This window comes from Mobula birostris, chromosome 12, assembly GCF_030028105.1.
Source record: "Mobula birostris isolate sMobBir1 chromosome 12, sMobBir1.hap1, whole genome shotgun sequence".
NCBI classification, from domain to species: domain Eukaryota; kingdom Metazoa; phylum Chordata; class Chondrichthyes; order Myliobatiformes; family Myliobatidae; genus Mobula; species Mobula birostris.
This window is the reverse complement of record NC_092381.1, coordinates 40,828,316-40,849,034: the sequence shown is the minus strand read 5'-3', so window position 1 is coordinate 40,849,034 and position 20,719 is coordinate 40,828,316. Positions and strand designations below refer to the sequence as shown.

The 20,719-nt window shown below is 39.8% G+C and overlaps 1 protein-coding gene across 1 annotated transcript in view; it reads right to left on the bottom strand.

Moving 5' to 3' along the window:
* Positions 1-2,233: 2,233 nt before the first annotated feature.
* Positions 2,234-20,719, bottom strand: part of zte38 (zebrafish testis-expressed 38) — a 30,758-nt gene continuing 12,272 nt past the window's right edge. Inside the window, exons 5-13 of the mRNA XM_072274646.1 lie at positions 20,062-20,088; positions 19,896-19,963; positions 14,870-15,021; positions 13,634-13,869; positions 13,318-13,366; positions 12,439-12,500; positions 8,230-8,301; positions 7,465-7,581; positions 2,234-2,638 (exon numbers count right to left, since the gene is read on the bottom strand). Of these exons, the coding sequence (XP_072130747.1) occupies positions 2,579-2,638; positions 7,465-7,581; positions 8,230-8,301; positions 12,439-12,500; positions 13,318-13,366; positions 13,634-13,869; positions 14,870-15,021; positions 19,896-19,963; positions 20,062-20,088 (843 nt within the window). The 3' untranslated portion in view covers positions 2,234-2,578. The remainder of the gene's footprint in view (positions 2,639-7,464; positions 7,582-8,229; positions 8,302-12,438; positions 12,501-13,317; positions 13,367-13,633; positions 13,870-14,869; positions 15,022-19,895; positions 19,964-20,061; positions 20,089-20,719) is intronic.

The following is a 20,719-nucleotide window of genomic DNA, read 5'->3' as shown; positions in this document are numbered from 1 at the left end:
TTACCTATCATGCTGGCCTTCATAAGTCAGGGCATCAAGATTAGGACTAGGTACATTATGTTACAGTTATACAGGTTGCTGGTGAGGCCACGCATGGAGTATTGTGTGCAGTTTTGGTCACCATGTTATAGGAAATATATTGCCAAGCTAGAGCAGATGCAGAAGAGATTTACAAGGATGCTATCTGGACTAGAAAGCTTGAGTTGTAAGGAAAGGTAGGCTACATTGAATCTTTATTCCTTGGAGTGTAGGAGAACACGGGGCAACCTCAAAGACACTTATAAAATCACGAGGGTTATGGATAAGATGTACAGTCAGAATCTTTTCCCCAGGGTTGGAGTCCAAAACCAGAGGGCACAGATACTGGATAAAAGGGGAAAGTTTTAAGAGACCTGAAATGTAACTCTTCTTTACGCAGAGGGTAGTGAATACCTGCAATGAGCTGTTGGAGGAAATGGTCAAGGCAGGTGCAATTGCAACATGCAAGAGCCACGCATTTGGCTCCCTGATCTAAATAACCTTGGCCAATTTGCACATGGCTCAGCTAACAGTCCAGAGATTATTACCTTTTAGGTTCTGTATTTTAATTTAGTCCCTAGTTGTTCAAATTCCTTCAGCAGAGCCTTTTTCCTTGTTCTGCTTACGTTGCTGGACCTACATGGATCACAACAACCGGATCTTTTTCCTCCCACTCCAAATTCCTCTGCAGGTTGAGTTAGATTCCTGAACCTAGGCATGTGACAGGCAACACAGCCTTCTGGTTTCTTGATCCTTGCAACAGGCAATGTGTCTATTCCCCTGACGATACTAACCCCAATTACAACTACATTTTTCTCTTCCCTCTCTGGAATGGTTCCCTGAACAACGTTGCCATGGTTAGGTTGGTCATCCTTCCTACAGCCACATAGGGAGCAAGAATGTTAGACCAGTTGGACAAACTTCATTACTGAGCCTCATTCAGCAATACCTTTTGGATTCCCCAACCTCCTTCACTCTCAGTCACACCCTCGTCCCTGGCCATAGGACAGATTTAAAGCAGTCAATCTACTCTGACTACATCTAGGTAACTCTACCCCTCCCTGATGTGTCACAGTGTCTGAAACTCAGATTCCAGCTTAATCCTGAATTCCTTAAGCAACCAACACTTGCCACAGATGTGGTCACTGGGAACCACAGTGGGATTCATCAACTTCCACATCATGCAGCTGCAACACATCACCTGATCTGCATCTCTCCTTTATTCACTTAGCTGTATTGTACCTCACTAAGGAGGATACAAAAATTTCTGCCAGGTGCCCCTACAATTTCTTCCTTTGCTTCCCACAAATTAATTGGATACAGTTAGGGATTTATCCCCCTTTAATGCCTCAACACCACCAGTACCTCCACTTTCATAAGGTTGATGTGTTTCAGGACATCACTGTGCTCTTCCTTGAACTTTCTCCAATTCAATACTTTCTGGACAGTAAATACAGATGAGAAGTGTTAATTTAAGGCCTCAGCTATGTCCTGTGGCTCATAGATGACCATGCTGATTCTTAAGGGAATCTATTCTCTCTACTCTTATTACTTCTAATATAGAATCTCTTAAGATACTCTCTTACGTATCTGCCAAGGATATCTCATATCACCCTTTTGCCCTCCTGATTTCTTCATCAGGTTTACTGCAACATCTCTTATACTACTCAAAAAAAAAATTGCTTGATCCCAAAACATATAACTGACAAGTCTCTTTTTTGCTGTCTACCACCTCAATATCTTCTTCAGCCAGGGTTCAAGGAACATTTATTATCGAAGTATGTATACTGTGTACAATCTTGAAATTTGTACAAGCAGCCACTAAAACAAAGAAACCCAATAGAACCCATTAAAAAGACTGTCAAACACCTAATGTGCGAAAGAGGACAGATCATGCAAACCATAAAAAGTAAACAAACAACATTCAGAACTAAAGTTCATGAAAGTGAGTACACAGCCACAAAGCCAGTTCATTGCCTCAGCCAGTCCAGAAGATTGTTAATTGCAGGCCACAGCATCAGCTCAGTGCCATTTCTGATTTGAAACTTGGTGCAGCCATGGTAAAGGTTATATGGTTTCATACCATATTAAGAAACTGTAGCCCATATTTTTAAAAAAAACCCTCAGTGTTTGCTTAAGAAACATACGCAAAGACAAATTGATGCAAATTTTATTCACAAAATTATATTTTTGAAAAAAAAACCTTATCCTTACACATCTTGCTGGACTGAAATAAAATGTGAAATAAAGTAGCTAACTGAGTCCATTTTGAAACCTTGCTTCTTAAGCTAGATAAATTTTCATAAGAGTGTTTATCACAGAGAAAAAATTCTGTAGAAAGCTGGTTTCATGTTATAAGGCACATATAACCAGAAAGTTCTATTTAATTGCAGGTACATCCAAAATATGTATATTTTATACTTTTTCAGACATGTACTAACAATATTTACTGATATTATTTTAAATAATGGTAATGTTGTGTAATCAATTCAAAATATTAATTAAATTAATTAGCTTAATAGTCATAAGATTATCAAATATTATCAAATTTATTTAATCCTCAATTTTTTCTCCTTCTCTTTGTAATCTTCTCTTGAAGCATTGCGGAATTACTTGCTGCCTGTTGGGAAACAGAGAGGAATCACAGAATCAATTGGCTCACAAATGAGCCCCCTGTCCCAAGTTGTCCATGCAAACAAGATGTACAGTAAAGCCAGTCAAATTTGCTTGTTTTTGGCTCATCTTTCTAAAGTTGTCCTACACATGTACCTGTCCAATTGCCTTTCAAAAGTTATTATACCTGCCTCAACCACTTCCTTGAGTAGATCATACCACCTATTTAGACCACACCCTGTTTAAAAATAGCTGCCCCACAAGTTCTTGTTAAGGTTTTCCCTTTTCATCTTAAACTCCTGCCCACTCTAATTCTTGATTTGCAACCATGGGAAAATGACAGTTCATGGACCCTATGCTTTATGCCCCTTATGCTATCCTATGTGTCTAAAAGATTGCCTCTCAGTCTCCTACACTCCCAACAGAAAAAAATCCTAGCCTGTCTAACCTCTCCCTATAACTCAGTCCTTCCAGTCATGGAAACATACTTGTAAATCTTTTCTACACTCATTCTAGTTTAATAATATTTTTCCTAAAGCAGGGTGACCAAAAACTGAACACTGTACTTCAAATATTGGAGTATTAAATTATCACCCCACCAGCATCTTGTACAACTGCACAACAGGAAGTGAAGAGCTCAAGGCCTGGTGCCAGGCAAAAAAAACATTTCCTGAATTTCAACAAGACAAAGAAAATTGTTATCGACTACAGGAGACCTCTCACCACTCATGCCCCTCTTTTAATTGCGAACAGTTTCAAACTCCTGGCAGTGCACAAACAACCTCTCGTGGTTGCAGAACACATTGTACACAAACAGAAAAGCTCACCAATGCCTGTACTTTCTGAAAAGGCTGGAGAGCTAGACTATGCACATCTCTACTCATATCCTTCTACAGATGTGAAGCAGAGAGCATCCCAACATGCTGCATCACTGTGTGTTACGGAAACTGCACTGCGGTGGACAGGAAGGTTCTATGACGGGTAGCCAAAACTGCCAATGCATCACTGACACCAGCCTACCTGCTATAAAAGATGTATGTATAGTATATACAGAAAGGTGCCAAAAAAAAACAGCCTGTAACACCATGAAGGATCCTACCCTCCCTGCTCATGGACTGTTTGTCCCACTTTCATCAGGGAGAAGGATACGTAGCATCCTTACCAGGATCACTAGACTCAAAAACAGTTACTTTCTAAGCAGTATGGTTGATCAACACCTTCATCCACTAATCCACTTCTCCATACCTCACTACTTTATCATTTCCTTTCAGAATCACCTTAAATGCTCCTGTGCCTCATATCATTATATAGATATACAGGTACAATCAATCTTTGTATATAAACTATCTTAAGTATTTATATTTATTGTGTTTTTTTTAAATTGGTGTGTTCTTTATCTTATTGTATTTTTATTTGTGCTGCAACCAATCTGGAGTAATTATCTCATTCTTGTTCATATTTGTGTACTGAAAATGACGTTAAATAACCTTGAATAACCACCCAACTTCAAAACTCAGCATGCCAGTGTGCAAAAAACATTCTTCATCACCAAGACCACCTGCGATTTCACATTCAGGATCTCATGTACCTGATCTCCAAGATGCCCCTCTTCTACAACTCTCCCCCGGGCCCTACCATTTACTGTGAAATCTGACTTTGATACGACTTTCCTAAATCCAACACCATGCTTATTGGAATTAAACTCCATTTGGCATACCTTGGTTCACTAACACAGCTGATCAAGATCCTCCTGTAGTTTTTGATAACCTTCACTGCCAGCGATACTGCCTGCAGTATTTCAAGTCAAGTCAAGTCGCTTTTTAATTGTCATTTCCACCATAAACTGCTGGTACAGTACGCAGTAAGAACGAAACAACATTCCTCCAGGACCATGGTGCTACATGAAACAACACAAAACCACCCTAGACTACAGACCCACACAGGACTGCATAAAGTGCACAAAACAGTGCAGGGCAGTACAATAAATAATAAACAAGACAATAGGCACAGTAGAGGACAAATAACAATATAATAATAAATGATGTCGATGTCAATCTAGACTCTGGGTATTAAGGAGTCTGATGGCTTGGGGGAAGAAACTATTACATAGTCTGGTCATGAGAGCCCAAATGCTTCGGTACCTTTTGCCAGATGGCAGGAGGGAAAAGAGTTTGTATGAGGGGTGCGTGGGGTCCTTCACAATGCTGTTGGCTTTATGGGTGCAGCGTGAAGTGTAAATGTCTGTAAAGGCGGGAAGAGAGACCCCAATGATCTTCTCAGATGACCTCACTATCCGCTGCAGGTTCTTGCAATCTGAGACGGTGCAATTCCCGAACCAGGTAGTGATACAGCTGCTCAGGATGCTCTCGATACATCCTCTGTAGAATGTGGTGAGGATGGGGGGTGGGAGGTGGACTTTTCTCAGCCTTCGCAGAAAGTAGAAACGCTGCTGGGCTTTCTTGGCTATGAAGCTGGTGTTGAGGGACCAGGTGAGATTCTCTGCCAGGTGATCACCAAAAAATTTCGTGCTCTTAGCGATCTCAACGGAGGAGCCGTCAATGTTCAGCGGAGAGCGGTCGCTCCGCATCCTCCTGAAGTCAACAACCATCTCTTTTGTTTTGTTCACATTCAGAGACAGGTTGTTGGCTCTGCACCAGTCCGTTAGCCGCTACACCTCCTCTCTGTATGCTGACTCGTCGTTCTTGCTGATGAGACCCACCACGGTTGTGTCATCGGCGAATTTGATGATGTGATTCGAGCTGTGTATTGCTGCACAGTCGTGGGTCAGCAGAATGAACAGCAGTGGACTGAGCACACAGCCCTGGTGGGCTCCCGTGCTCAGTGTGATGGTGTTGGAGATGCAGCTCCCAATCCGGACTGACTGAGGTCTCCCAGTCAGGAAGCCTAGGATCCAGTTGCAGAGGGAGGTGTTCAGGCCCAGCAGTTTCAGCTTTCGAATCAGGTGCTGAGGAATGATTGTGTTGAATGCTGAAGTCTATGAACAGCATTCGAACATACGTGTTCTTTTTTGTTCAGGTGGGTGAGGGCGTCGTCTGTTGAGTGGTTGGGACAATACACAAACTGCAGGGAGTCCAGTGAGGGGGGCAGCAGGGTCTTGATGTGCCTCATTTAGTGTCATCTACAAACTTACTTAACCATGCCTTGTCCATTCTCGTCCAAATTATTGATATAGGCGACAAACAAAAGTGCATCCAGTACCAACCTCCAAAAAACACAAGTTTCTACCATCATTCTGTGCTTCTCATCATCAAACTAACTGTGTATCAAATTAGTCAGCTCTCCCTGGATTCCATGCAATCTAACTTTACAAAGCAGAGCACAATACTGATTTTGTAATTTCACAATATGTTACATAGAAACATAGAAATTTACAGTACATTAAAGGCTCTTCAGCCCACAATGTTGTGCTAACCATGTAACCTACTCTAGAAACTACCTAGAATTTCCCAGCTGCATAGCCCTCTATTTTTTTAAGCTCCATGTACCTTTCTAAGAATCTCTTAAAAGACCCTATTGTAACCGCCTCTACCACCTTCACTGGCAGTGCATTCCATGCACACACCACTCTGTGTGGAACAACTTACCTCTGACATCACCCTTCTACCTGCTTCCAAGCAGCTTATAACTATACCACCTCGTGTTAGCCGTTTCAGCCCTGGGAAAAAGCCTCAGGCTATTCACACAATCATCTTATACACCTCTGTCAGGTCACTTCTCATCCTCTGTCTCTCCAAGGAGAAAAGGCTAAGTTCACGCAACCTATTCTCATAAGGCATGCTCTTCAATCCAGGCAACATCCTTGCAAATCTCCTCTGCACTCTTTCTATAGTATCCACATCCTTCCTGTAGTGAGGTGACCAGAATTAAACACAGTTCTCCAAGTGGGATCTAACTAAGGTCTTATATAGCTAAAACATTACCTCAGGGCTCTTGAACTCAATCCCACAGTTGATGAAGGCCAACACACCATAAGCCTTCTTAACAACACCGTCAACCTGCGCAGCAGCTTTAAGTGTCCTATGGACACAGACCCCAAGATCTCGCTGATCCTCCACACTGTCAAGAGTCTTACCATTAATATTATATTCTGTCTTCAAATTTGACCTACCAAAATGAACCACTTCACACTTGTCAAGTCTTAGATTTTCAGCAAAATCTTCCCTCCCACTGCCAAATAAGTATAATTCACACTTTTTCTTGTTACAATATTAAAAGATAGCTACATAAAAGATGATAGTGGCAAATTTGGCTGTAGTATAACAAAGTAGGTTTGAAGTGATGGGCAATTAATGTGTGCCCATTCAGTGGAAAAACACAGCAAACCAAACTGGTAAATCTGCAGATGCTGGAATTTTAAGCAACGCACACAAAAAATGCTGGTGAACGCAGCAGGCCAGGCAGCATCTATAGGAAGAGGTACAGTTGACGTTTCGGGCCGAGACCCTTCATCATGACTAACTGAACATTCAGTCATCACATTTTATTGTGGTGATTGCATGCCATTATCTGGAATTGGCAAGAAACTGAATCTCATGCACAACTTCAGTCAGAATTTCCTTTGACTGTCATGTGAAAAGGCAATAAAACAACCACTGCCTATGAAATGGCAGAAAGAGAAGCTGACAGTTAATCTCACCAGGCCTCTTCAGAGTCAACTGGCCAAAGACCATAAAAATTTGTTATGCTCTTGATATTCAGAAGTATTCAAAAACTATCAAAATACATTTGAAAAATGTTAACAATATTCTGACAGCAGAACTGAGGGTGTATATTCTGACCTATTTCATTCAATCATAAAAATAATTCACTTACACAGTTTACTTCAGAGATTGTCTTTTTTGCTCGAACCGCTTTTATTGACTGTGTGGTACTCAACTTCTGTGGTTCCACATGCATTTCTCCATTTTGTCGTAAACCATTCCCTTGTACCTAATAGCAAAAGCCAAATAATTTACACTATAAATATTGCTATTATATACAGAAATTAAAATTTTGTAGGGTTAAATTTTCAGGAGAATGTCCTCTTTCAAGTACAGGTTCAAAGAACCAGGTTAGACTGATGTTCTAAAACAAAATCAGCAAGTTTTACTTCCAATTCTAGAAGTTAAAATTGGCCTTTATATCACCAAGATATATTTGAGATCAAGTATTTACTTCCCTGAATTTGAGTAACTTTCATTGCATTTCTCCAAAATAATATGAACAGATATAACTACTCTCTTAAACAAACTGTTAAAATGTAACAGATGTGAAAATGATTTCACATCTTTATTGCAAAGGAGAGGCACTGTAAACTGTTAAGGTTCTGTCTTGTCAGGCATATAAATCCTCTCAATTTCTGTCTTGGAGAATAGAAGAGATGGCATCCAATGGATTCAAGTGTGAAAGACCAGACAAACATTGTGTAACAATAAAAGTTTTTCATTTGATGAACCAACAGAACATCTCCCTATGAATGAATTCATGATGCTATAATTTTAAGGCTCTAAACTGGACCACAATGCCGAGAAGTAACATAAAACTTAATATGGAAGAGGGGAAATAGATTTTAAAAAATTAGAAATATAACACACTGACCGGCTCTTTTCCAACTTTTGTCCTTTTGTCTGAAACATCCAGCTCTGCTGCCTTTGCTACCAATTGCTTTATCTAAAAGATAAAGAGATCTTTAAGGCAAATGCAAAATTGATATCATTGAATTGAATTGACTTTATTACTTATATCCTTCATATACATGAGCAGTAAAAATCTTTATGTTATGCCTCCGTCTAAATGTGCAATTTATAGTAATTTATAATAAATATGTACAACAGGATAGTCAATATAACATAGAAATACAGTTGCGTCAGCATGAATTAAGCAGTCTGATGGCCTGGTGGAAGAAGCTGTCCCGGAGCCTGTTGGTCCTGGCTTTTGTGCTGCAGTACCGTTTCCTGGATGGTAGCAGCTGGAACAGTTTGTGGTTGGGGTGACTGGGGTCCCCAATGATCCTTCGGGCCCTTTTTACACACCTGTCTTTGTAAATGTCCTGAATAGTGGGAAGTTCACATCTACAGATGCACTGGGGTGTCTGCACCACTCTCTGCAGAGTCCTGCAATTGAGTGAAGTGCAGTTCCCATATCAGGCAGTGATGCAGCCAGTCAGGATGTTCTGAATTGTGCCCCTATTGAAAGTTCTTAGTATTTGGGGGCCCATAGCAAGCTTCTTCAACCGTCTGAGGTGAAAGAGGTATGTAATGGTCTGGTTTTGTTGTAAGGTATGAAGGAATGGATTTCACTGAACATCTAGAATTACCCTAACTTTTCTGGAGGGATCTGTAAGTAAAGACAACACCATGGTTCTTCAACCAATCAAACAAATACGGTGAGAGGAACACAAATGATAAAACAGACTTTAAAAAAAATATTAGATATATTTAAGCCATTCTATAGGAAACTGAATAAAGATCAGAATAAATATGGAAATAAAGAAGAGTTAAAGAACTAAGGACAGTATAGTAATGCAGCTGGCAGAGCTACTGCTTCACAGCTTCAGTGACCAAGGTTCAGTTCTGCTCTACTTGTGACTGCATAGGTTTCCCCTTAATGCTCCAGTTTCCTTCCACACCCCAGAGGAGTATGGCTTGATGAATTAACTGACCATAGTTAATTGTTCCTAATGTGTAAACAAGTGGTAGAATCTATGATGCAGTTGATGGCAATGTAGGGTGATTAGTATAAAAATGCCTCTTTGATCGAGCAGGTTCATTGAGCTGAAGGGCCTGTTTCTGTGCAATTTTCTATGATTCTAGGATACTTTGATAATACACAGCATTGATTTTCTTCAGAGGGAATGAGACTATACAAATGTACAATTATATTTTCAGGACTAGTGAGGTTGTTCGGGGAATAATAATTTATTAGTACTCATCTGCTTCTGAATGAATTACCCTTAACTTTTTTCAGCTGCTTACTTGCGGAAGTACTGCACAAGTACTACACCTTTGTGTTATTACAGTGATACCACTGCATAACATATTGCTCATCATATTTACCCTACAATTAGTATTATCACAGCAAAATCTGGAACACTAACAAAGACTTAACTATTTACTAATCAAATGAAATGTAACAATGTGACAAGAATGAAATTTCACTCCAAATGAAGTTGTCCTATAACAAATTTGCAGTTTTTATTTTGGAGCATCACCAGGTCACAGATAAAATCTACTAATGGCTGTAGATAACTGCCAATTTAAGTACAAAATTATTTAGAGGCTCTCAAAGCATACTCCAATAAATTATATTAAAATGTGTCTGTCATTCTTCAAATTAATACAGTAAGTTATCCTACGATAACTATGTGTCAGTGTTTCAGTGGAGTAAAGGAAATTACAGTGGCACGAGAGAGGAACTGGCCAAAGTTGACTGGAAAGAGACACTGGCAGGAAAGACGGCAGAGCAGCAGTGGCTGGAGTTTATGCGAAAAATGAGGAATGTGCAAGACAGGTATATTCCAAAAAAGAAGAAATTTTCGAGTGGAAAAAGGATGCAACCGTGGTTGACAAGAGAAGTCAAAGCCAAGGTTAAAGCAAAGGAGAGGGCATACAAGGAAGCAAAAATTAGTGGGAAGACAGAGGATTGGGAAGTTTTTAAAACCTTACAAAAGGAAACCAAGAAGGTCATTAAGAGAGAAAAGATTAACTATGAAAGGAAACTAGCAAATAATATCAAAGAGGATACTAAAAGCTTTTTCAAGTATATAAAGGTAAAAGACAGGTGAGAGTAGATATAGGACCGATAGAAAATGATACTGGAGAAATTGTAATGGGAGATGAGGAGATGGCAGAGGAACTGAACAAGTATTTTGCATCAGTCTTCACTGAGGAAGACAGCAGGATACTGGACACTCAAGGGTGGCAGGGAAGAGAAGTGTGCGCAGTCACAATTACGACAGAGAAAGTACTCAGGAAGCTGAATAGGCTAAAGGTTGATAAATCTCCTGGACCAGATGGAATGCACCCTTGTGTTCTGAAGGAAGTAGCTGTGGAGATTGCGGAGGCATTAGCGATGATCTTTCAAAAGTCGATAGATTCTGGCATGGTTCCGGAAGACTGGAAGATTGCAAATGTCACTCCGCTATTTAAGAAGGGGGCAAGGAAGCAAAAAGGAAATTATAGACCTGTTAGCTTGATGTCGGTGGTTGGGAAGTTGTTGGAGTCGATTGTCAAGGATGAGGTTACAGAGTACCTGGAGGCATATGACAAGATAGGCAGAACTCAGCATGGATTCCTTAAAGGAAAATCCTGCCTGACAAACCTATTACAATTTTTTGAGGAAATTACCAGTAGGCTAGACAAGGGAGATGCAGTGGATGTTGTATATTTGGATTTTCAGAAGGCCTTTGACAAGATGCCACACATGAGGCTGCTTAACAAGATAAGAGCCCATGGAATTACAGGAAAGTTACATACGTGGATAGAGCGTTGGCTGATTGGCAGGAAACAGAGAGTGGGAATAAAGGGATCCTATTCTGGTTGGCTGCCGGTTACCAGTGGTGTTCCACAGGGATCAGTGTTGGGGCCGCTTCTTTTTACATTGTACATCAACGATTTGGATTATGGAATAGATGGCTTTGTGGCTAAGTTTGCTGACGATATGAAGATAGGTGGAGGGGACGGTAGTGCTGAGGAAACGGAGAGTCTGCAGAGAGACTTGGATAGATTGGAAGAATGGGCAGAGAAGTGGCAAATGAAGTACAATGTTGGAAAGTGTATGGTTATGCACTTTGGCAGAAAAAATAAACGGGCAGACTATTATTTAAATGGGGAAAGAATTCAAAGTTCTGAGATGCTACGGGACTTGGGAGTCCTCGTACAGGATTCCCTTAAAGTTAACCTCCAGGTTGAGTCAGTAGTGAAGAAGGCGAATGCAATGTTGGCATTCATTTCTAGAGGAATAGAGTATAGGAGCAGGGATGTGATGTTGAAGCTCTATAAGGCGCTGGTGAGACCTCACTTGGAGTACTGTGGGCAGTTTTGGTCTCCTTATTTAAGAAAGGATGTGCTGACGTTGGAGAGGGTACAGAGAAGATTCACTAGAATGATTCCGGGAATGAGAGGGTTAACATATGAGGAATGTTTTTCCGCTCTTGGACTGTATTCCTTGGAGTTTAGAAGAATGAGGGGAGACCTCATAGAAACATTTCGAATATTAAAAGGCATGGACAGAGTGGATGTGGCAAAGTTGTTTCCCATGATGATGGAGTCTAGTACGAGAGGGCATGACTTCAGGATTGAAGGGCACCCTTTCAGAACAGAAATGCGAAAAAATTTTTTTAGTCAGAGGGTGGTGAATCTATGGAATTTGTTGCCACGGACAGCAGTGGAGGCGAAGTCATTGGGTGTATTTAAGGCAGAGATTGATAGGTATCTGAGTAGCCAGGGCATCAAAGGTTATGGTGAGAAGGCGGGGCAGTGGGACTAAATAGGATAAAATGGATCAGCTCATGATAAAATGGCGGAGCAGACTCGATGGGCCGAAGGTCCTACTTCTGCTCCTTTGTCTTATGGTCTTATGATTGTAATGCTTTACAAAGGAACATTAACCATGAGCCTGAAAAATCTCTTCTTTACCTTGGTGTAACTAATCCAGACACAAGTGATAAAACATTTGAAGGCACTCTGATACCTAGTACAGATATCCCCTTAATGGCCACAAAATATGGTCACCATGCACATTATATATTTTACAAATAAGCATAAATATGAAACATTCTTCTTGTTGATTTGTCAAAAGAATTAATACCTCTTTCTCTGAAGGACCAAATGATTGCTCACTAGGCGTGTATTTCTGGAGTATCGGCTGAGCTGTCAGTAATGAAATACACCAAACAGGTTGCTTATTTTCCAACTAAATATGTGTCAATATATAAAATATTTCATGTAACCTTTTAATGTTTATGACACTTAACTCAAAATTAGAAATGAAAGCTTTTTGACCCATATTCCAATTCCCAGTTTTATCACAAAATCTAGATTGTCCTTTTGCTCTGGCAAATTAAGTTTTATAATCATTCCTTTTTGCTGACAAATACATAAATCCACTAATTTGACTTTGCCATAAATTCCTCCATATATTTGCAACATTTCAACATATAGAACACAAAAATTAAGATTTCTTCTGTATGTAAAATTAGAATTATTTCTTAAAAGGTACATTTCTTGCATAGGATGAATATTTTTAATCAAGATCCTGAAGTTCACCATTGATCAAAAAAATAAGTAGACCAGCCACATAAATTAAGTCAGTCAAAGTCTGAGCATTCTCTGGGAAATAGTTTATCTCCCAATTCTGGAAAGTTTTCCAACCATCTGCAAAGCACACTAAAGATAGGAAAAGTCCGTTTGCCTGCATGAATGAAGTTCCAACATGTCCAATAATGGAAGCACTATTGTGGAGAAAGCAATAGACTTAAACGGCATCCCATCGACCACCAAAATAATTATTTACTTGTATGTGTGGCTATAGTGTACAATACATGCAATAAGTGCATTACAGGTATTTGGAATATGGAAATTCACCTTTATGCAATTAAAAATCACTACAAAAATCTAAGATATGGAATAAATATTCTTTCCTATAGACTTTATATGAAAATTTGAAACTTATCAGAAATGTTCATACCAGTAGTATTTTGGTGGTTTGGAATGCCAGCCATTACAGAGTTTCTGCCCTGTACCAAATGAAATTACAGATGATTAACACACTAATTGCAAAAAGAAAATGACAGCATGTACACATGCTTGTGAAATCTTAAACATCCCTGTAAGCCACTAGAAAGTTGCTTCCAATCTCTTATAAGTACTCTTGACAAGCTCTAAATCAACAGCATTTAATGACATTTCTATTCTCATATTTGTTTCTCGTAGAGCTTTTTGGTTTACAGATATCAAACATTCCAAAATAAATTACAAGTAGTTAGTAAGCAAAAAGAACTCACACTTTTGATGGACCTGACTTCTTCAAATTCCTGTTGTGAAGTTTCATTTTCCTCATTTAGCACGTTCTCTTTCTTCAGCTGTTCCATTGTCTCTTTCTCCGTGGTGACCCGCACTTTTATCATATGGAATGGAGTGAGCACATCGCCAACTTTAAAATGGACTGGCGTTCCCTCAAACCACATAGCATCACACTCGCCTTTTTTAAACCCCGGAGGCTGATAGTCAGGAGGAGTCACTGTTATTTAAAAATACATGAATCAGGAAAACTAATCTGAAATAGATTTATTATTAAACTGCTTGGATGATATTTGGTGAGAACGTAAAGAGAATTAGGGTTAATGAGTGTTCCCTGCTAATCTTTATAAACGAGCTGACAATTAGAGGAATACAGGTATTATTAATAAAGAAATCTGAGATAAAACGAACTGCTGAAAATGCACAAGATAAACAATAAAGTGAGGAAACATTATGATGTCTTACTGTAGGCATGTTCATTAAGGAGAACTGAACCACTAATTTGTATCAACTAAACAAGTTAAACAGAAATATTATTATATTATGCTCTGGGGTGTTTTTAGGGATTGAAGTCTCCACTGAGGTGAGCAAAACAACATAATACCTGGCATCAAAATACTTTTACTGCTACTCATTCACTATCATTTACCTCCCTATCCTCTTTTTTCTCTCAGTGCTCGAGCTCTGAAAGCAACTAAAAGTCCATGCACACATTCTTTATTCAAAACCACTATTTCCTTGTCAACTACTAGTTTTCAGGTGCACCCCTTTTAGAAAGAACAATGCATCTTCACCTCTCCTCATCATGATGCGTTTTTGTTTTTTTTAAAATGGTTTCCATGATGGCTTGAAGTCTGATGCCATACACAGCTCCTCAGAAATGAAGTTACCCTTGCCTAATGCAGCAACGTTCAGGCATAAGCTAATAAGTTCTGCTGTAGGTTATCTATTTGTAATATTAACAATTTTTTTTCTGTACACTATCATTATCTTATCTGCTAGGCATATCCTACAGATATGATTTGCATTTCACAGCTTTTATATGTTCCTTTGTTTGCAACTGGGTCAAGTTGCCATGCGATGTGTGCAAAAAAACACCCACAAAGTATTGTAAATCTCCTTACAGAAACACAGTTACATACTGTATGAATATGAAGCTGTCAATATATAGAAAATAAATAGGAATAAAACAACTCTGAAACCAGTAAATTTGAACTTACCTTCATCATAATAGAAGAGTTTCATTGTCAAAGACACATCATTAGGAAGTATCTCCAGGCTCTGCATCAAGACAAATAGCTTACGGATGAGCAGTATGGAGGCTTTCTTTGTATCTTGAAAGCTTACTTCTGTTCCAATATGTTTGTTTTGGCTGTATAAATTCAAGAAAATGTGAAGAATTTTCTTGCTACCTATGGCATATTTCTTGTACTAATCCCAGCAATTAACATTTTGTGGCAGAAAAAAAACATTCAGAAACCATTACCTAATATTTCTTGCTATTAATGCAACTATTAAAGATCACTTCCCAAAAAATTACATTACACTTTTGGACTTTAATGAAAAATCATGAATCAGGGGGCCGGCTGGTGGCACAATGACATCGGCGCCGGACCTGGGAGAAGAGGTTCCCGGGTTTGAAACCAGTCCGGTCCACTCCCAAGTACGCTTTCCATCGATGCCGGGTTGAGTGTTGAGATCGCAACTCGACCTCGTAAAATAAAGGGAAAAATACTGTGAAAATGTCTGTGTGGGGAGTGGAGCGCCACGCAGTCTCTCTCTTGCTCCGTGCCTTGTAAAAGCCACGAAAAAGACATCATCACAAACGCACACGTATACACACGCAGATGCACAGAGTTGCACGCACACGCCAAAAAAAAAAATCATGTATCACATCATTTAACCACACAGATCTAGAGTTTAGATCATATTTTTACATAAAGACAGCAAGGTCAGAGAACCTTGGATATCAGGATCAGAATCAGGTTTATTTATCACGGGCATGAGACGTGAAATTTGTTAACTGAGCAGCAGCAGTTCAATGCAATACATAATCTAGCAGAGAGAGAAAAGAATAATAATAATAAATGAAAGAAAACATAATAAACAAGTAAATCAATCATGTTTATTGAATAAAAACAATGTTTAAAAACAGAAATACTGTATATTTTAAAAAGTGAGGTAGTGTCCAAAGCTTCAATGTCCATTTAGGAATCGGATGGCAGAGGGGAAGAAGCTGTTCCTGAATCACTGAGTGTGTGCCTTCAGGCTTCTTTATACTCTATACATTATTGTCGCCAAACAATTGATACTAGAACATACAATCATCACAGCGATATTTCATTCTGCGCTTCCTGCTCCCTGGATTACAAATATCAAGTATTAAAAATATTTAAAATAGTAAAAATTAGTAAATATTAAAAAGTTAAATTATAAATCATAAATAGAAAATAGAAAAATGGAAAGTAAGGTAGTGCAAAAAAACCGAGAGGCAGGTCTGGATATTTGGAGGGTACGGCCCAGATCCAGGTCCGGATCCGTTCAGCAGTCTTATCACAGTTGGAAAGAAGCTGTTCCCATATCTGGCCATACAAGTCTTCAAGCTCCTGAGCCTTCTCCCGGAGGGAAGAGGGACGAAAAGTGTGTTGGCTGGGTGGGTCGTGTCCTTGATTATCCTGGCAGCACTGCTCCGATAGCGTGCGGTGTAAAGTGAGTCCAAGGATGGAAGAGTGGTTTGTGTGATGTGCTGTGCCATGTTCACGATCTTCTGCAGCTTCTTTCGGTCTTGGACAGGACAACTTCCATACCAGGTTGTGATGCACCCTAGAAGAATGCTTTCTACAGTGCATCTATAAAAATTAGTGAGGGTTTTAGGGGACAGGCCAAGTTTCTTTAGTTTTCTCAGGAAGTAAAGGCGCTGGTGGGCCTTCTTGGCAGTGAACCTTCTGTACCTCCTACCTGATGGTAACAATGAGAAAAGGGCATGCCCTGGGTGCTGGAGGTCCTTAATAATGGACGCTGCCTTTCTGAGACACCGCTCCCTAAAGATGTCCTGGGTACGTTGTAGGCTAGTGCCCAAGATGGAGCTGACTAGACTTGCAACCTTCTGTAGTTCCTTTCGGTCCTGTGCAGTAGCCCCTCCATACCACACAGTGATGCAGCCTATCAGAATGCTCTCCTCGGTACAACTATAGAAGTTTTTGAGTGTATTTGTTGACATGCCAAATCTCTTCAAACTCCTAATAAAGTATAGCCATGGTCTTGCCTTCTTTATGACTACATCAATATGTTGGGACCAGGTTAGATCCTCAGAGATCTTGATGCCCAGGAACTTACGTTGAGTGCCAGGTTGCTGCTGCGGCACCATTCCACTAGTTGGCATATCTCACTCCTGTACGCCCTTTCGTCACCACCTGAGATTCTACCAACAATGGTTGTATCGTCAGCAAATTTGTAGATGGTACTTGAGCCATGCCTAGCCACATAGTCATGTGCATACAGAGAGTAGAGCGGTGGGCTAAGCACACACACCTGAAGTGCGTCAGTGTTGATTGTCAGCGAGGAGGATATGTTATCACCAATCCGCACAGACTATGGTCTTCCGGTTAGGAAGCTGAGGATCCAATTGCAGAGGGAGGTACAGAGGCCCAGGTTCTGCAACTTCTCAATCAGGATTGTGGGAATGATGTCAAAAGAGTTGGTGAATTTAGCCAAGAAGGTAAAAGAAATGTATTTAAGATTTAGGAAGTTAACATTAGAATTCTTGAGCATTATAAAGAAGCCAGAAAAGAACTCAAGGGAATCAGGAAAGCTAGGGCAGTGGACCCCAGCCTCCGGGCTGCGGACCGATACATTGCCGCGAAGAATGCAGTGGTGCGGCGGTAGTTGGAACGCACCCAGCACATCTTTAAGAAAAAAGCCGAAATAAACAAGCTAACTAATTAGGTGCTGCCTGGTACGTAATTAGTTAGCTTGTTTATTTCAGCTTTTTTCTTAAAGATGTGCTGGGTGCGTTCCGACTACCGCCGCACCACTGCATTCTTCGCGGCAATGTATCGGTCCGTGGCCCAGAGGTTGGGGACCACTAAGCTAGGGGGTGGGTGTGTGGCACCTAAAAGCCCTTGGCAAGCAGGATTAAAGAGAATCCCAAGGCAATCAACACATACATCAACAACAAGAACTAGGGAACAAGTAGGACCATTCAAGGATAAAAGGTGGGAACGTGTGTTTCAAGGTGGAACATGTGGGTGAGGTCTTGAATGAGTATTTTGCATTCGTATTTCCCAAGGAAAAAGACATGGAGGATAGGGAGATCAGTGTGGAGCATACTAATTTTCTTGAGAATTTTAAAATAACGTGAAATAGTGTGAGGTATCCTAAAGAGCAAGATCTGATGGGATATAGACCCCAGGTTATTAAGAGAGGCAAGAGATGAAATTGCTGGGGACTTGTCGTCTCTTCCCATACGAGAGGTCCCGGAAGAATAGCAAGTAGATAATGTTGTTCCATTATTCAAGAAGGGAAGCAGGAATAGTCCTGGAAACTATAGACCAATAAGTTTCACCTCAGTGGTAGGGTAGTTAGAAGAGAGGGTTTCTAGGAGTAGGACATGAGAAATTGGAAAAAACATGGCCTAATTAGAGCCAGACAGCATACAGTTCTGCAGGGCAAGCCATGTCTTACTAACTTGATTAAGTTTTTTGAGGAGTTGACAAAAGTGGATGTTGTCTACATGAATTTTAGTAAGACGTTTGATAAGATCCCGCATGGGAAGTTCAATAGAAGATTAAAATGCATGGGATACACAGTAAACTGGCCACTTCAATTTAGAATTGGTTTGCATGTAGAAGACAGAGAATAGTGCTCAATAGGATTTATTCTGACAGGATGTTTGTAACTGGTGGTGTTCCACAGGAACTGTACTCAAACCAATGCTGTTTTTGATATACTGTATATAAATGACCTGGATGAAAATGTGGTTGGATGTATGAGTAAGTTTGTAGATGAAAGCTGGTGGAGTTGTGGATAGCATAAAAGACAAGCAAAAGATTAAGCAGGATAAAGATTAGTTGGAAATATAGGCAGTAAATTGGCAGATGAAGTTTAACCTCGCCAAATGTGAAAGGCTGCATCTTGGGAGATGAAATGTACAGAGACATACACTATTAATGGCAAGACCCTTAACAGAGTGATGACCAGAGGGATATTGGGGTCCAAGGTCATAGCTCCCTGAAAGGGGCTACATGAGTTGATAAAGTGGTAAACAAGGCATACTACATGCATTCCTTTTTAAGTAGATGAAATGAGTTCAAGAGTTGGGAAGTTGCAGCTTTATAAAACTATAGGCAGACAGCATCTGGAGTATTGCATTCAGTTCTGGCAGCCTCATTATAGGAAGGATGTCGAGGTTTTGGAAATGGGGTAGAAGTAATTTACCTGGTTGCTATCTGGGTTAGAGAACGTGTTATAAGGAGAGGTTGGACAAACCTGGGTTATTTTCTCCGTAGCAGTGGAGGATGAAGGGAGATCTGATAGAAGTTTATAAGATTATGAGAGGCATAGATAGACAGCCAGGATTGAAATGCCTATTCCTAGAGGACTTGCATTTAAGATGGGGGGGGGGGGTTAAGTTCAAAAGGAGAAGTGTGGGCAGTTTTTTAAAAAACATAGAGTGGAAACATAGAGTGGCTTGGAATGAACTGCCTTGGGTGGTGGTAAGAGCAAATACAATAGGGCTTTTAGATAGGTACATGAATGTACAGGGAATAAAAGGATATGGGCATTGTGAGGGCAAAAGGGATTAGTTTTGTTGGACCTTTGATTACTAATTTAATTAGTTTAGTATAGCATTGTGGCTGAAGGGCCTATTCCTATGTTATACTATTCTTCCTCTTTATTCTATATTCAAATCTATGCTACAAAATTAGTTCTATTTCAGATTCTCAAATGTGAATGCTGAATTGGGTGGACACAGTGAGAGGGAGAAAAAGGTGTGATTACCACTATTCAACTGGGTAGAAAGTTGTGTTTACCTTGAGCAAGGCATTTTGAAGAATATATATTGGCTATGATGTGGGAATGGTGCATATTCGCCAGAATATCAGAGTTAAGGTTGTAATTTACACAGAAGAGGCTCATGCTCCATCAAGTATTGATGAAGGATTGATCTCATAGAAAGATCATAACAATTAAACAAAGAGCAGGTTACAGGGAGACCATCTCCTCTGATAATGCATAGTTTATTACCTTAAGATATCCAGCTTTGGTCCATCTGCAGTGTACTTGAATTTAAACTGGTAAGACTCTATTATACTCTGTAAGTACATATATGATTAAGTTGAGGTATAGGCAAATTTCATTCATATTTATAAAATTGTATTACATAAATATTTTACTGGGTATAAATCCTTACATTTGGATCCTCCGGATCTCTATGAACCTATAAAAATATCAAATTTACAATATTTATAACATACTCATTTTCATTCAGCATGCAAGCATTTTTTCCCTACTGAACTAGCACAGACTCTCCTATTTTATAATTCACCTCCCTCTCTCCAGAACGTAGTGACATAAGCCAAAGTGTAAATCTCTCTACTCCTTACGCAAATGATCATTCTCCCTGAAAGAGCTCAAGTGCTGGTCAACCATTATTGGTAACTCCTGACAATCACACTTATCCACCAGAAATAAGCAAGGATGGAAGTTCCAAGTTTGTTAACTGATTCCAGTTTCATTACTTCCAATGTTCATAGTTTTGTCTTTGACTGCAATGATATTGATCAGCCAATCAATTGGGAAGACAATGGCAAATATAATTTGACTCCAATAAGAATGAGGTGACACATTTTGTGGAATCAAGTATGGTAGATTATATACTATGAAACCATGGTAGGGCACCAGGATATACTGAGGAACAAAGCAACCTTGGTGTACAAGTCCAAAGGATTCCTAAAAGTGACAGCAGAGATAGATAGGGTGATGGATAGGATGCTTGCCTTCATTAGCTTGGGTTTAGAGAATAAAACAGGAATGTCTTGATACAACTTCATAACACAATGGTTAGGCCA